This window comes from Halichoeres trimaculatus, unplaced genomic scaffold (genome assembly GCF_033239565.1).
Source record: "Halichoeres trimaculatus isolate MK-OKI-2021-1 unplaced genomic scaffold, fHalTri1.1 fHalTri1_scaffold_12, whole genome shotgun sequence".
NCBI classification, from domain to species: Eukaryota; Metazoa; Chordata; class Actinopteri; order Labriformes; family Labridae; genus Halichoeres; species Halichoeres trimaculatus.
In genome coordinates, this window is record NW_027437190.1 from 21,712,298 (window position 1) to 21,728,092 (window position 15,795).

Consider the following 15,795-nt stretch of genomic DNA (forward strand, 5'->3'; position numbering starts at 1 on the left):
CAATCCAGCGCTTCAGCAACATCGTTTGATGTGGCCCGTGTCTTGTCGGTACAAAAACTACTCTGCTCACAGAGATAGCACTTAACCCAAATCCACTGTGGCTTTTTTCCTTCCCACCTCTCCACTCTTTTATATCTCCTCTGCTGCTCTCATGGATCACTTCACTCTTTTATCACATCTCTTTTGCTCATCTTTGCCTTTAAACACTCTCCTCACTCTCCCCTTCCTCTTTACTTGTCTTCTTCTTCTGCTCTTTTATCCCATCTTCTCCCCCTCAGCACTCCTCCACTCCAGCCCTTTAGTGGCTTAACATTTTTTTTCCTCTATTTCAACGCTTTACCTGAGTAAGCGATGCCGTTTTCCTCCTAACAGTTATCTCTTCATGCAGTCTGTATGTGTGTGAGGCGGCATGTGTAAGTGTGAAATCTCTCTTATGGACTAGATGAATATTAAAAGTCTGTTGGATGAGCTACTTCAATGTGCAATCTGGTGGAGGGAGCCATGTTATTCCGCGTGCATGCCAACTAGTGCTGAGAAATATCACCAGAAAAGACTGAACTAAAACAAATCTGCTTGAGATGGTTGACTTTAAAAAGATATAATGGAGTATTGAGAACAAAAAATAGTCTTAAAATCTAAAGTCTATTTCAAAGTCCATTATACAGCTGAGAAGTACTGAAACACACCAACATGATTGATTAGCATATCAAAACTTTTCTTAATAATTCAATTATAACTATGATCTTATTTCACCAGTTTTTGGTTGTTGTTTGTATAATAAAATCACAAGCAGTAATTTAAACAGACTGAAAAACACAAGTCAGATTCATATCCTAGACTAGTATTCAGCCGCAACAGTGCTACAATAAATCTGAAGAAGCAAGAAACATGAGCAGCCAGACAATCCTACAGCACATAAATAAACCTCCAGGCTGGCCAAACCTTGGAAACTGAAACAAAAGAAAAAGCAAACCCAGACTTCCCTACATCTAACATAGTTTGACTCTCTTTACTTTAACTATGGATGTACAAGTAACATAAATTTTGATATAGATAATAATATAAAGTTTACGTTAGGAATAGAGTCACAATTTAAAAAAAAAAAACTTATTTGCTGATCCAAAGCAATACTGTGACCAAAATGAAAGCATAAATTTGTTCTCTTTTGCATTCTGTTCTCTGAAACAAATTCACCAAGTTAAGCCTCAGAAGATGTCTGATTGATACGGTTTGATAATTTTAAGCTGCTCATTGGTTTCAGCAGGCAATGAGACAAAGAAGAAAACAAAACAATAAACATATTACATCATCAACTTATTTGCTTAAGTTGAGAATTAAAAAAGGTCTGCTAATACCCTTCATTTAAAATCGATATTGCTCACTACTTGTTTAGCCTAGGAACATGGCTAACGCAGAATGAACTTCACTTGCCCCGACTCACCAATTCAGGAGCTTTGTGGTGTTGTTCGGGCTGCTCAGTGAGCAGGTTATCTCACAAATTTCCATCCACAAATTTAAATTCCCAATTTACCAACAACGCTACAGATTGCTTTTACCTGTCCTTCAACTGATACCATGTCTCGATACCAAATGACAAGTGGTTAGCGTTCTTGCTGCGTAAATATTAGCAAACTCTGCTTTTAAAGGGTGATATGTCAGAATTTTTTTAATGGCAGAATCTGGATGTTCTCATATTTCTTCTTATGATGATGATGTTAAAGTTTTTAAGATAAGATTATTTTGACCTACAAACAACAGCTCTCATCACAGTGTTTTTTTCTACTTTGATTTTCTTTTTGGTCATATTAGGTTACCAATTTGCTTTTGGGACATAGGTACACAATAAATCAGCTAGTATAACAAAATAAAAATTTTAACACTTATGGGTCCTGTTAATGTTTTTCGAAGTGTCTTGAGGTAACTTTTGTTATGATTTGGCGCTATAAATAAAGATTGATTAAATGATTGATTGAATATTAGTTTAGGAGGTTCATAATGAAGTAGTGAAGCAAAATCATCAACTTTTTCTTAACGTAAGTGGACCTAATTTGTCAGTAACCAGCAGACCACCGTTGACATACCCTGAGACAAATCCAGGCCACCAGCTTAGGTATTTGATATAACAGCGAATGAAAAAAATGTAGGCGTTCTCCATCAGTGGCCACAAGCTTAATATACATAATACTCCTATATTCATGTTCAAATACCAACATCCTGAAAAATGCAGGTTTAACCGATTTACAACATTTTTCTACTACTAAAGCCACTCAGCTCAAAGCCATTTCAGGCTCTGCAAACTCATCCACCGGTTTTAGGAAGCATGCCTATGTTTCAAATCGCTTGTAACCTATTTCATGCTTTTCAGACTGAAACTTCCGCACCTGACACTCACTATTTCATCCAACTCAGTGGAACAACGTACTGTGTAATTTGGCATATATATGCATATTGGACGGTTAGAGCTGAATATTCTGAGTGATTTTATACATCCTACAAACGTTTTGTTCCTGTATCAGTCTTTGCCAAAGCAACATATTTTCTCCAAAAGTATCATCATTGGCTCATGTTGCCATTAATTAAAGTAGATTTTGTTTATTCACAGTCACAAAAGTGTATCTACATGCTCTGACAACAACAGCAGGGGAAAATTAAAGAGCCTCCTGCACATCATTTCTTTGACTATTCAATGCTCCATTTAGTCCAAAGTGGCTGATGATTATGACAAGCTGGATTACCATCAGCAGTGGCAACATCGAGGCGAGGTGACGGCCGTGTGGGTTTGGATAATTTAACAGTTTTTAAATTCAAAACAGGTTGTTCCATCTCATCCTCCCTTTTGTTTATGAATAAATGATTTCTCATCATTGGCTTCTCTCCCTGTTCATTATACCTGAAATCATCGGCCAACAATTTCACTCATGCTAATCCACCAGGCTGCCCTCTTATCACACACGTACACTCCCGCCACATAAACACAGACACATTTATTTAGACGCAGACACAATGTGCAATAGCTTTGTAAATGTCTTCCTGAGCACATTACCTGTTGTGATATATTCTGAGTCACAGGATTGACCCTGCTGTTACCTAATCAGCAAAATCAATTACAGTAATTAACACATTCACACAATAAGCACATATGAACACAGGACAGCCTTCACACACTCAGCATTTTACATTTAGTAACTGAACAAAGGGAACAGGACTGACAACAACAATGGTTACTTAATGAACAAAAGGGAGTGACAACTCCACTTTTCTCTTAAGTCAAGGTCAGGATTCAGGTCCAAAAGTGGCAAACTTCCACTTCCACTTCCACCTCCAGCCATCGTTCTTTCATCCATCTCACTTGTGTCACTGCTGCATTAGAACAGAAACACAAAGTGCTAGGTCACTCCTTTCACCCTCTAAGGACTGTCTGAGAACAAAATTTACATTTCCTTTCCTGAAACTTTTCAAGGCCAAAGTAACAGCCCAAGACAAGAAAGTAACAACCCACTGTGTTACCTGCTTCTCACTTTCCTGCATAAAAACCTGAGCTTCCCCAGAAGTTAGACAGGAGTCAGGACTCAGTGAAGGCTCATATATATCATAGGTTAATATATTCCAAATTCAGTCTCTCTCTTACTATACATTATCTTTGACTGAAATACGAAACAATATATTCATATTTGCAGAGAGATGGATTATCAGAAATGTTGTTGGTTAATACCTAATAATTGATTCAACTTTTTGTTATGACGCATTAGTGTTCTCTTTGGGTTTAATGCTTAAATGATTCACAGATCACCTGACTTGACATCAATCATAAGAAAGCTGGGTAATTAAAAGTTAATCTGTCAACTTTTTACATTCATTAAAGAAGCATAAAACTAAACTATTTTATTCTAGTCAAAGTCTTGACATTATCCAGCTTTACTGTTATACATAACATCAAATTTAATGTTAATGTTAATGTTAGCATCTAACCTAAACAGGTAATAACAGTCCCACCTGTGTATTGTCCTCATCCTCAGGACTTTTTTGTGGGCATTTTTTCCACACCCAAACAGCTCTGTGACTCTAAATAAGCCCACCACTACCTTGTTGAAGTTTGAGGTTGCTTGGTGTCTGTTTTCTTCTCTTGGTTGATTTATTTCACCCTGTTTCTTGTGTGTCTTTACATCCCTTACTTGTGCTCTGCTCTCCCCCCCCCCCATCTTCTCCTCTCTGCTGTTGACTGGCCAGCATAACGTTTACGAATGTGCTGGACTCTTTTCTGAGGAATGGTTTGAGGTGGCTTGTGGGATTTGGTCGTCCCTGTGGTTGCTCTTGCTTTTCAGAATTGAAGCCGTCAATTTGCTGCTTTGATCAACTCGAATCAAGCATTGAAAACTGCTGGGGGTAAGAAAAGTTGAGGTTACAGTGCAAGCTCAGCATTGGACTTGAGCTTTTTCATGCCAATCATGTTAGCCTTTTACTAAAAGCTCCAAGAGCTGTCTGAGAGTAGTGCTCGCATGTCCAGAGGACTCTAAACTTTTCCGTCGACCTAAAACGTAAATCTCACTGCATACAAAATGTTCCCCGTCAACAAATGTGATTGATTTCCCCTACAATGTCTGCTCTAATGCTGGGTGAACATATTTATGGTGAAGTTAAAAGAAAGGAGTACCAGTCTGTTAATATTAAGAGAGGAAAGTTAATGTGAACAACAAGCACAGACTTGGAATTTGACAAATGAACCTTTTACTTGAGGACATCCAATAATTTTGCTGTAACCTTTAAAATCATTTTTTTACTTATGTGAAAGTCAATATGTGGATTAAGAAATTTGCAAATACTGCACCATTTGTTTTCAGTTCAGTAGATTGGGTTAAAAAAAATACTTTAGCTCAGATGATACAGTGCAACTCCGGAAAATGAGGTGATATTCTTGGACATAAATGATTGGTAATATGACATGTTACATTTCAAAACAAGATCATTTCTAACATTAGCCAGATCTTTCCGAGAAATCCCTCTTGGACTGACCTACTCTTTGGCAGTGAGAGCTCCTGATGATATCCAGACATTAGTGTTGTATATGCAAACATCCTCCAACACACACTAATCCCAAGGCCCAAATCCCTGCTGACCAGATGTTGCAGCTTATACAGGGGACAGGCTGGGCAGAAATTAATAGCTATCACATGCTCACTAATGAAGGGATTGAGTGGGACATGCTCCCACAGTGTCTGGGAGGTCGTCCATGTTCTGCTGGGACTCACTGGGATCAAATCCCAGTCTCATTTATACTGTCACACTTCTGTCTCACCTCTTGTTTCTGCCTGCTTACAATGAATAACATGAACTGAAGAGCTTCTAATGAACATTTGAACAAAATGTTTGGAGAAAATGACAAAGAGGGAAACAGGGGAGAGGAATAAATCAGGGGTGCAAAACTCACAATAGTTCAGGGGCCACTTACAGTCCAATTTAATCTTTAGTAGGCTGGTAAAATCATAGCATCTCAACTGATCACAGTGTATCGACAAAGGCTCATTAAATAACAGGTATCAAGAACTTAATGTTATAGAATTTTACTTTATGATTAAAACAACTCATCAAAATATGGAAATGATTTCAAATATGCATCCATTTCCACATCTGTATATAAATCCTAACCATCTAAACTGACAACACACCATACACACCAGAGCAGGAACTTTTAAGGAGGAAGGTTAAGTTGGTCCCCTGCCTAGTAAATGTATGAAACTTAAACATAAAATTTATGCACAAAAGTTGTGACAGAGCATAAACAAAGGTATTCCACCAAACTAAACTCTTCTGTACTGAAGCTGCTCTTCTTTGTAATTTTTGCACTTTGTAAAGTCATCCCGTGGGCCGGTTTGGACCCTCTGGCGGGCTGCTCTTAGCCCGCAGGCTCTATGTTTAACACCCCTGGTATAAATGAAAAGAAACAGAGCAAAAAGCTTAATGAGAGCAAACAAAGAAGAAAGAGATGAAAAGGGCAAACAGTGAGATCCAAATGAGGGCAAGAGAAAGATGGGGGAAAAGGAGAAAATCCTTTCTTTATTTCAAAGCAAATCACTTTTTAATAAGGACTTCCTGTGGTAAATAAACACAAAGCAGCTTCACGCTGATCGATTCAGCTTTTAAAGAAAACTTAAACCCCTCACAAAACCTCTAGAAGATCAATGTAATAAAACAAATTAATTTAAAGGTAGAATTTCTTTCTTAATTCAGTTGTAAAAACAGATCAATGAAAGGACTGTGACATGTGTGGAATATTGATTCTATGCAACAACTTCAGAGAGAAAGAGAGCCCAACAATATTTAATTGTTTTGTGGTGTTCCCTTAAACAGAGCTGCTGCTCTCTAACTCGTGTAACTCAGCATCTGAGGAAGAGTATAAGCTACACAAAACACACACTCAGAGACAAACACAGTAACACAGACATATAGCAGGGGCAGCTAATTGTTTAATCGTCCCCTGGGGATCGTTTTTATCTGATCTTTGTTCAGATATCTGCATTTGTGGGTTTGGTGTGTGAACTGCCAGTGAACTACACAACACAGGCACAGACTCAGAGAGAGACAGAGAGAGAATATTGACGGCTTAACTCCCCAAAAGTGAAGCCAAAATAATTGGATCTCCTACATAAAATGAACAGTATAGGTCACAAAGCCTGTCTCCTCCTCATGGACATCAGTCAAATTTTAAAGGTCCCATATTACGCAAAAATCACTTTATTAAGTAGGGTGACCATATTTTGATTTCCAAAAACGAGGACAACGGCACTGGCCTCGAGGCACAAATTCAGACAGGCTTCTTATATTCTTAATATTTTCACTGCCCCGTGGTTACTCCCGTCTGTGGAAACACCACAGTACTGGATTTTTTTGAGTGCATCATGAGTGACTTCAACAGAATGGGGGGCTATTACACCTAGAGATGGGTACCGAATCAGGTACTTCTAAAGGTACCGACCGAATTCTGTCAAAAGTACAGAGTACCGGTTCATGTAAAATCAAAAGGTACCACGTTTGGGTACCTGAACACATCCTTGTGACTGTGAGGAAGTGAAAGAATAGTCTATACTGAAGGATATATATGTTAAATTGAAAAATATAAATATATAATATTGTTAAAGTAATTGATATTTTTTACCACATAACTACAAAAGAGTACCGAAAATTTGTACCGTTGAGCACTGGTACCGATTGCCAGGTACCGGGCATTGGTGCCAGCACTCCTAAACTTTTTAGCAACGTCAGAGTCAGGAAATGTCTTTTTTTAGCAAGGCACTGGTGCAATCCATGGACCTGTAGCTGTTGTGGTGTTTTACAGTATGAAATGCCATTGTCATGTCATGTTTTTCGGTGTCCATGTGAGCTTTGAGATCTCCAGCACCTTTGTTGGACACTGAGACATATGTGCCAGCTTTGCACACGGTTCACTCCGCCTCCCACTTGTCCCGATCGGGACGATATGTCGGAAATTTTTTTTTGCAGTTCATCTGTGAAGCTGCACTTACGCTTAGGCATCTTCCGTGCAATACAGCCCCGCTGTCTAAACAGCCCCGTCTTCTCCGCTCTCCGTCTATGTCTCTCTCTCTCGCCTTCTCTCTGATCTTCTCACTCTCTATGCGTGTGTGTGCACGTGCAGAGCAGACCTGCCCACAAGGCAGCCTCTCAGTAAGTGATGCGCATGATGGTATTGTTTGCAAGCGGCGGTCAATTTACGGACGCGCGTAATGGTCCTATGAAAATCGGTGAACACCGGACATTTTCGTGAATTTATTAAACCCGCCCGGACACCCCGGACAGGACGTAAAAAGTGGACATGTTCGGGCAAAAGAGGACGCTTGGTCACCCTATATTAAGTCTTTAGTGAAATGTGTGGGTCTTTGGCTTTCCTCCCAGCCCACAAAACATGATATTTAATGAAAAATCCTGTTTTAAGTAGTGCTTGTGAATGTAAAATCCTGACCTAAAACGAGCTGTTTGGAATTTCCGGGGTTTGCCGACGTCAACGAGTCCCTTTTTTGACCAATCAGGAGCAAGTCTGACCTGATTGGTCCACCGGAGCAGATACCCCGAACCCCCTCCCCGCCCACTCCTCTCTGTGGAGAGAAATCTCTCCAGCAGCGGGAAGAGGAGTATGACTATTTTTGGCTGTAAACAGCCACATAGTTCCATGCACAAGCTTCCCATCTCTGAAGAAGACAAGACTAAGTGGCTAGAGCTCATTTATGAGGGAACTGTGCCAGCTACACTCAGTAAAACTGTGCATGTGTGAGCTAGTCACTTCACGGCCGACTACTTTTCCAACTTTGGACAGAACAACAGAGGGCTAGCGAATAGACTGGTCCTGAATCCAGGCGCATTACCAACCATCTGCCAACAAACCTCGGACCCTGGAAATGTGGGTATTTTAAATGTTGTGTGCTGTGGAGCAGATGTAAGAGCTTTTCCTCAGTGTCCCCCCTGTCCCTGTGTTAGCTTCAGGATGCTAACTTTAGCTGTGGTTAGCCTATTGTTTTAGTCTGTAATGTTACGATAAACCAAACGAGCTTCGCTGTTTTCTAAACATTGTGCACTCGGAGCTCATGGCGCCGCTATCAGTGACGCTGAAGAGCGGGGCAGTATCAGCGGTGGCTCATTTACATATGAAGGTCACAGCTATGAGAGCCTGGAAACCATGCTGCTGTGCTTGATTTATTGGCTTTTTGAACCAAAACATGTTACTACCATTTCATGAAGACATCAATGATCCATATTAAACTGCAGAAAAGGAGCATAATATGGGACCTTTAAAATTACATCGCATGTAGAAGAGAGACAGTAGTGACAGCTGGTTTCCCTCATTAGGTTGTAGTTATGAACTTAAAGAGAAAGTGGTATAATGTTTAATAAACAAACCATACAGAGCACTGATTTGATTAAAGATTCTCCTCATACTCAACCAATGACCGGCCCGTGACAGCAATTTGCCTCTAAACTCTGTGTGATGTGTGAACGTCAGGCTTGTGACATCACAGAGACTACGTCCATGCATTCTACAGTCTATGGTTGAGACCAGTCTATCTTTTATATAAACTACAGCCATAAGATCTGGGTGAATCATGCCATTTCTTGGTCTAAGAAAGGCTTAGTAGAAGTGGCAGTATTAATGAGGCTCTTAAAGGTGATAGGTCTAAGACAGAAGCAGCAGGAGTGGTATGTTAGAACACTTGAGTCTCATTTAGGCCCCGTTTGCACGACGTTTCACCCAAAAACGCTAAAATGCAGGGAAATGCTGAGGGACTGAAAACGCTGTAGTAAGCACGCCATGCCTGTAGTTGGCGCTTTAACTGTCTTGTCCAGACTAAGCGCAGAAGTGGTGCAACAGATGCACATTTTGTTGAAAGACAGTCAGCAGATTCAGCAGATTAAGCAGCACAAGCACAATATGGTAGTCCACGACAATCGTAACAACAGTACTGTTGTACTGTTGTATGCAATTATGTGAAGAGAGGTGTAACATCAGCGTTTCCACTGAGAACGCCTGCTTACTGATTTCACAGCAGCGGTGTTGGCAGTCTTTCAGAAAAATTTCACTCTGGAGGCCTTTTTCAAAAGTTTGTGTTTTAGGTTGGCTAGAAGGCCATTTCCATGTAAATGCAAGGCCAGAACGCAACAACGCTTTTGTGTTTCACCTTAAAACCGTTGTTGTGTAAACGGCCCCCCAGACAAACACACATACTAGCACATAATATGCCAATAATGCCACTAAAGGACATAATAACATACAATATGTGCAACTGGAACTCAAATGTGTGTTTCTTCTAAGGGTTGAATTCAATTTTTTGACATCAGTGATTGAAAACTTATCAGAAAACAACCCACTTTTGAAATGAGACTCAGTGTGATTAAATCAGGTTTGCAGAGGTGAGGTTGATTGCAAAGCACACTGGAGCGTTATATTTTACGCAGCACATAGAGCAGCAAATCATCACAGCTTGAAGCACACAGTTACAACACATTTATTAAAACTCCTCTGAAGCATGGCCGCATCAGCAGCAGGGGTTGCACACATTGCCATATCGCTAGGGTGAACCAGCACGATGATATGGAGGTGAAGTGATTGTGAAAGGGAGAAAATCTGATTGGACTGAGACTGCACATCAAACAGAGAGAAGACAGAGGTAGGAATGAGGTGGAAACATGGGGGAGGAGGAGAGACATGAGGGGTCACGAGAGGGGAAGGGGGAGGATATAGAGGTAGAGGAGGGCCAAAAGGTGAGGGAAGGCTTGAGGGAAGGCGGTAGAAATGAGAAGAGGGGGGTTGGCAGAGGTGGGGAGTGGAGGAAGACTTTATAAGTAGAGTACAGTTTAATGTGGTACAAAAAGGGGACATAGGATGGCTTCAAAGGCAGGGGGAAAAGAGACATGGGGATGGGAAGGTGAGAGGCACAGAAAGAGGAAAGATGATGGAGAAGAAAAAAGTACTTACCTTGACTCTGTGCCTTGCAAGGGTAATGGGAAACTAGGGCCAGTAATACCAAAGGAGCCAACAAACACCATCTTATCTGCAACATCCTGACATCCAACATCCTCTCAAGCAGCAATCTGGACCTGCAAAAAATGAGGGGAAGACTTGTTGGAAAGAAGATGACAGAGCATAACACAGGGGAAAATGACTAAATGAACAAGAGGAAGATTTTAAACACTATGAATGCCACTGAGCTGCAAGGAGGCTCTGTGGGTCAAGAAGACCCACCTTAGCCACATACACAGATCTGGAGTCAGTTACTCCTGTCTTATGTCCCCTTTAATACAATTACAGGGCGGTCGTCTAACAGTCTAGACTGACCACAGAACAGCAACCGTGGCCCCCGCCTACTTCTGAGAAGATCGAGGGTGTAACAGTGGAGGACTTTGTTTGAGAGAAGAGAAGAAGAGAGGAAAGAGTGGAGAAAAGAAATGCAGAGAAGATCAACAAAGAGAAGAAGAAAACATAGAGGAAAAAGGAAAACAAGAAAAAAGCGACAAAAAAAAAAAAGCTGGGAGACAGTAGCAGAAAAAAACAGCGTAATTGACAGTCCAAAGGGACATATCTCATCAACCTTTGTCCAGCTCCTTTCCTCTTCCTTCTATCTCATCTCCTCCTCCTCCTCTCTCACATTTATGTTGCACCTTCTCCTTCATTCTCCACCACTCTTCCTCTCTTCTCTCCACCTTCTCCACCTTTCACCTTGCCTCTATTCTGCCACTCAGTATCACACACTGAAAGCAGGCGTGCTCCTTTTCGAGGAAAAACACTGACTGACTGTATGAATAAAACAGCATGTGCTACAAAAGTTGTCTCAGGACGGAGTCTATCTGTGATGTGGAGATGTGAAACGTAACTGCGGTAGGCTTTTGAAAGAACAGCCAGCTCCTTTCAATCCAGACAGTGTCAAAAGGCCAGAAAATGACAATGCATATTAAAAAGCATAAAATACTCCAGGAAATAGGATTGATTTTTTTGATACATCAGCACTAGGATGTGACAGAGGAAATGAGAAGGATTAAATTAGACTATTCTACATCAGTGTCCCTCTGATACACACACACACATTTATGCACTCTCATTGAATGATATGTGTCCTATAAATACATTTCAGAGGCAAACTTAGATCACAGTAAACCTTAAACTTTCTGTCGGCTTTAGGTTGTAATTTTCTTGCTCATATACAAATGGCAACTTTACAACTGCATGGTAAATCTGTTAATGGAAACCGGGACAAAGGCACCACCCTTGGTACATTTGACAGAAAATTCCTAATTTGTTTGTTTTTACGGGCTGTTGCTGGAGAACACTGCTCTTGAATGCAATTTACTACGCTACCAGACCATAGAGACTCGCACGTATACTCGAGCCGAGTGTTACAAAGGAGATGTTTTAAAGCCGTTGGGGGAAATACACCTTAAAAATAAAACACTTAATTTCATTTTGAAAGTTTTTTCCACTTGTCTGCGCTTCCCAAGTTTAATTCGCTGACCCTGTGGTGAAGATAATTCTAATGTGACTATTTCAAAGTGCTACTGATTGGTTCATATTAAGTTTCTCAATCAAATCTGGGTCAAACAATCAGATTTATTCAAATGAAGTCGATTCGCTCGGAAGCTCCATGCAGCGCCGCGCACCTGAGAGCGGCTCACTCTCACTCACTCGCAATGAATGAAATATCCCTTCATACCTCTCCAGTCATCAATTCAAGACGTCCCCTCTGTATTCCCAAACGAAAAAAAAAATCTTCGGAATATCACAGACCACTGCTGCTGCTGCCTTCCAGTGGATCCCCCTTTCTTCTTTCTCTTTCTCTCTTTCTCTTTTCTCACACTCTGTCTCTCTGGATACTATTCGGTCAGTCCGGAGTGGGTGTTTCTCTCCTCGTTATTCAGCCATCCCTCCCTCCAGCTATTCTTCCCTGTCCCAACCCTTTCCTTCGCTCCGGTTCATCAGAGAGAGAGAAAGAGAGAGAGAGAGACTGCACGCCGCTGCGCAAAAATCTCTACTACCAATCGGCAGATTTCAATCCGGCTTCAACCCCTCTGAGCCCTGTATGTGCTGTATGTGCTCCCCCGCAGTCACGAAGGGACATGCCGTGAGGACTTTCTGTCCAGATTCAGCGGCTGTAAAAGTGCCACATGGCTGAAAGTCGCGCGAAGAAAAGTCCGGCTAGAAATGGTTCAGTGCGTAAAGAGCAGGTGCCTGTCCATGCCCTGCTGGGCTGCGAGCTCTGATGTTAAAGGCACAATGACGAAGATTTTGCAGCTCAGATAAAATGTGGATTCCCCAAAAATGAAGTAGTAGTCATAAGTAGTAGTTATTCTATTCCACATTAAAATTCAACATAAACCGGAATTTCAAAACAGATTATACTGGACAAAAACAACCAACCTCCTTATTAACAGAACAGGATGCTGGACCTGTGAGTTTTTGTTGTTATTAGACTTGGGTCTCCTTAATAAGTCAGGAAAACATTTTCACTGATAAATCAAAACCGCAGTCTTTAAGATATAAAGCTTCAGCCAGGAAGCTATTTTCTCCAGCATTTCCAACAGACACCTGCCAGCAATGGGCTTTACACTCTATCAGAAATATATTATTGTTAACATTAGCTATGCTGCGCTGACGCTTTGGGCTTGAGCTTCATATTTAATGGACAGATTTACATAATGGCTCCACTTTTACATCCAACTCTTACTAGAATAGGTAAAAATATTTCTCAGAGTGTTTCTTTAACTTAGCCTAAAGGAACAGAACAATGGATTCTATATGACTGCCACAAAAAGACTTGAGAGTGAGCTACTTTGTAATCCTGCACATACACTCCCTCCTCTGCTGTTTTACAGACTTTGTGACTCAGCCTGAGGGGAGAACACTGGGAGTCATGGGAAACTCAGGCCGGTAAATTGTGCCAGTGGCTGCTTGATTTGAGGCAAGGAATAGCTGCACTCCAGGTGTGTCCCTGGGGCACTACACACTCTCTCACACACAAACATTTGATGCTCTGAACACACATTCACACACACACACTTGCACATAGTGGCCAAACAACTGTCCAGATGCCACAAACACTGTAATCAAGTGGATAAGGATTCTGTCCTCCTCCTCTTCCTCCCTTCCTGTCGTCCTGTTTTCCGTTCATCTGTCGTTTGTCTGCAGCAGACCACACACCAAACAAATACAGGTCATACACGTGCCAACACACACAAAGTGTGCACATTTAGGGCAGGATGTCTTGCCCCACAACCCATGATTATGAAAATGACTTCTATTAGGATAAATGGGTTAGTTCTCATTTATTCTTTCTTTTCAAATTTTTATGTCGTTTCACTAATAATGGGCATTTTTTGTGCAACTTTTGCGAGTTCTGAATTATTTACTAAAAGCAGCAAAATTTGAATTATTCAATGAAAGCACCAAAATTTGAAATATTTAATGAAAGCACCAAAATTTGAATTAAAATTGACTTTAAAAAGCTTAATTAATGGTTTATTAAATTTATAATTATAATTATAATTAATTTATTGTGTTTTTCTTTTGAGCATTTCCTCCTTGGTTCATCTCTTTCTAACACCGAGCATTTTTTTTTTTTTTGTTTTCTTTTGGGCTGCAACACTCTGTGACAATAAATGCAGCTATCCCCAGACACAAAACATTATTGAACTGAAAAGTGTATTGTTTGGACCCCACCATTATCAGTGATTACTGATCCTCACCAAAAACGTTCACCATGTCTCTGTTGACTATTGTAAAATCAAAACAAGGAATACAAAAAAATAAATAAATAAAAATTTTAAAGAGTTTTTAAAAATCCTCAGAATATTATGAAATTGAGAAACTGTGTCACACTGCAACTTTGCTGTTTACAGTGAAATATAAAGTAGCAATAGCAACGAGATGTCACTTCTTAAACCACGAACAACAAAATCAAAAGTGAGGGACTTGTGCCTTCTTCAGATCAGTAGTTTTAGAATTTTCTTGGCAAAATACAAGTGGCATTGAAGACAGTTTCCTTATTGTTTTGTTTTGTTTTACTCTGTATTCTTAACTGCAGCTCTCACTGCTGGACCTTGATTGACAGCTCATCCCCACAGGTGCTCAGGCCAGCAGACCTCAAGACCTGCTCAATGGGTGAACCAGTCCTCCCTGTGAGTCTCTGTAATCATCTGTTCATTTCTACTGCTGTTTTTGCCGTTTCCTTTTCTATCCATCTTGTTTTATCATTCAATGTCTTCCTTGTTCCTTCCTCTTTTTCGGCTGTCTCTAGCCATCCAAACTGAGACACTGCTCACGTATTGGGGTGGATCCAAAGGTCATTTCTCTTGGTGCCATATGGTACAAGTGTGAAGCCTCATAAAGTTTTAAAGACTTTGCAATGAAACAAATATCTCTTGAGCGCCAGGACTCCTCTTTCATCGTGCTTGGGTTAGAGTCCAAGACTTTAGCTTTACCATGTCACATACAAAAACACATTTGTTAGTAGCTGCTAGAGGAGACACCTTCAGTTCTGATTTACGTACCAGAAGAAAGCTGTTTTTTCTTTCATCCACTGTTGGTATAACACACCTCAGGTATTCAAAAAACGTGTGTGTTTTAGATTGGGTGTTCCACTGTGTGTATTCAGGTGATATGAGACAGATATCACAAATGTAAAACTTAAACCCTAGAGTTCTGCAGGACTTGATGAGACAGTTTGAAAAAAAAAAAACAGAGTAAAAATCCTGACAGCCAATTATACTTCATCTCAAACTGAGAAGGTTTAAGAAAGTGTAATAGAAACATAACTTTAAAGATAAAAAAAATCTATCAGTCTATGCAGATTTTCTCTCAAAGGGTTTCTGTACACTTTTTCCTTGACAATACAACTTTTTAAGGTCTTTAACGCACTCCAGACAGAAACCTTTAAGCTGATAATCCCTCTTGCAGCTGCTGCTTTGATTCTTGTGATATGGTCTGTCGGAAATAGTCATTGTGCAGGCGTTTGCACTGGACCAGCATATAATAATGATAAAACTGATTGAACGCCACTCCACCCTCCTTTAATAACTATAAAAATAAGTCACCTCTGATGCTTGGACAAACACAGAAAGCATTATTTCCTGTGCAGAGGGGGATTTCTCCTAGGAAACAGGAACCTCTTCATTTGTGTTTATAGTCGAGCCAAGCCACGTAGTTGTTGAGAGATGGATGATGACCTCTCAGGATCACTCAGCAAGGGAGAAAGAGGATCAAAAACTATCATACTACTTTGAATCTCTTAAAATGTTTCTCCTGAA

At 40.4% G+C, this 15,795-nt stretch overlaps 1 protein-coding gene across 2 annotated transcripts in view; it reads right to left on the minus strand.

The window, feature by feature from the left end:
* col14a1a (collagen, type XIV, alpha 1a) overlaps nt 1-12,638 on the minus strand; it is a 129,287-nt gene extending 116,649 nt beyond the window's left edge. The window contains exons 1-3 of one of the 2 annotated variants that reach the window (XM_074682656.1): nt 12,207-12,638; nt 10,745-10,900; nt 10,478-10,599 (exon numbers count right to left, since the gene is read on the minus strand). In XM_074682656.1, the coding sequence (XP_074538757.1) occupies nt 10,478-10,599; nt 10,745-10,755 (133 nt within the window). In that variant the 5' untranslated portion in view covers nt 10,756-10,900; nt 12,207-12,638. The remainder of the gene's footprint in view (nt 1-10,477; nt 10,600-10,744; nt 10,901-12,206) is intronic. The other variant, XM_074682658.1, reaches the window with a different exon arrangement.
* Nucleotides 12,639-15,795: the final 3,157 nt, after the last annotated feature.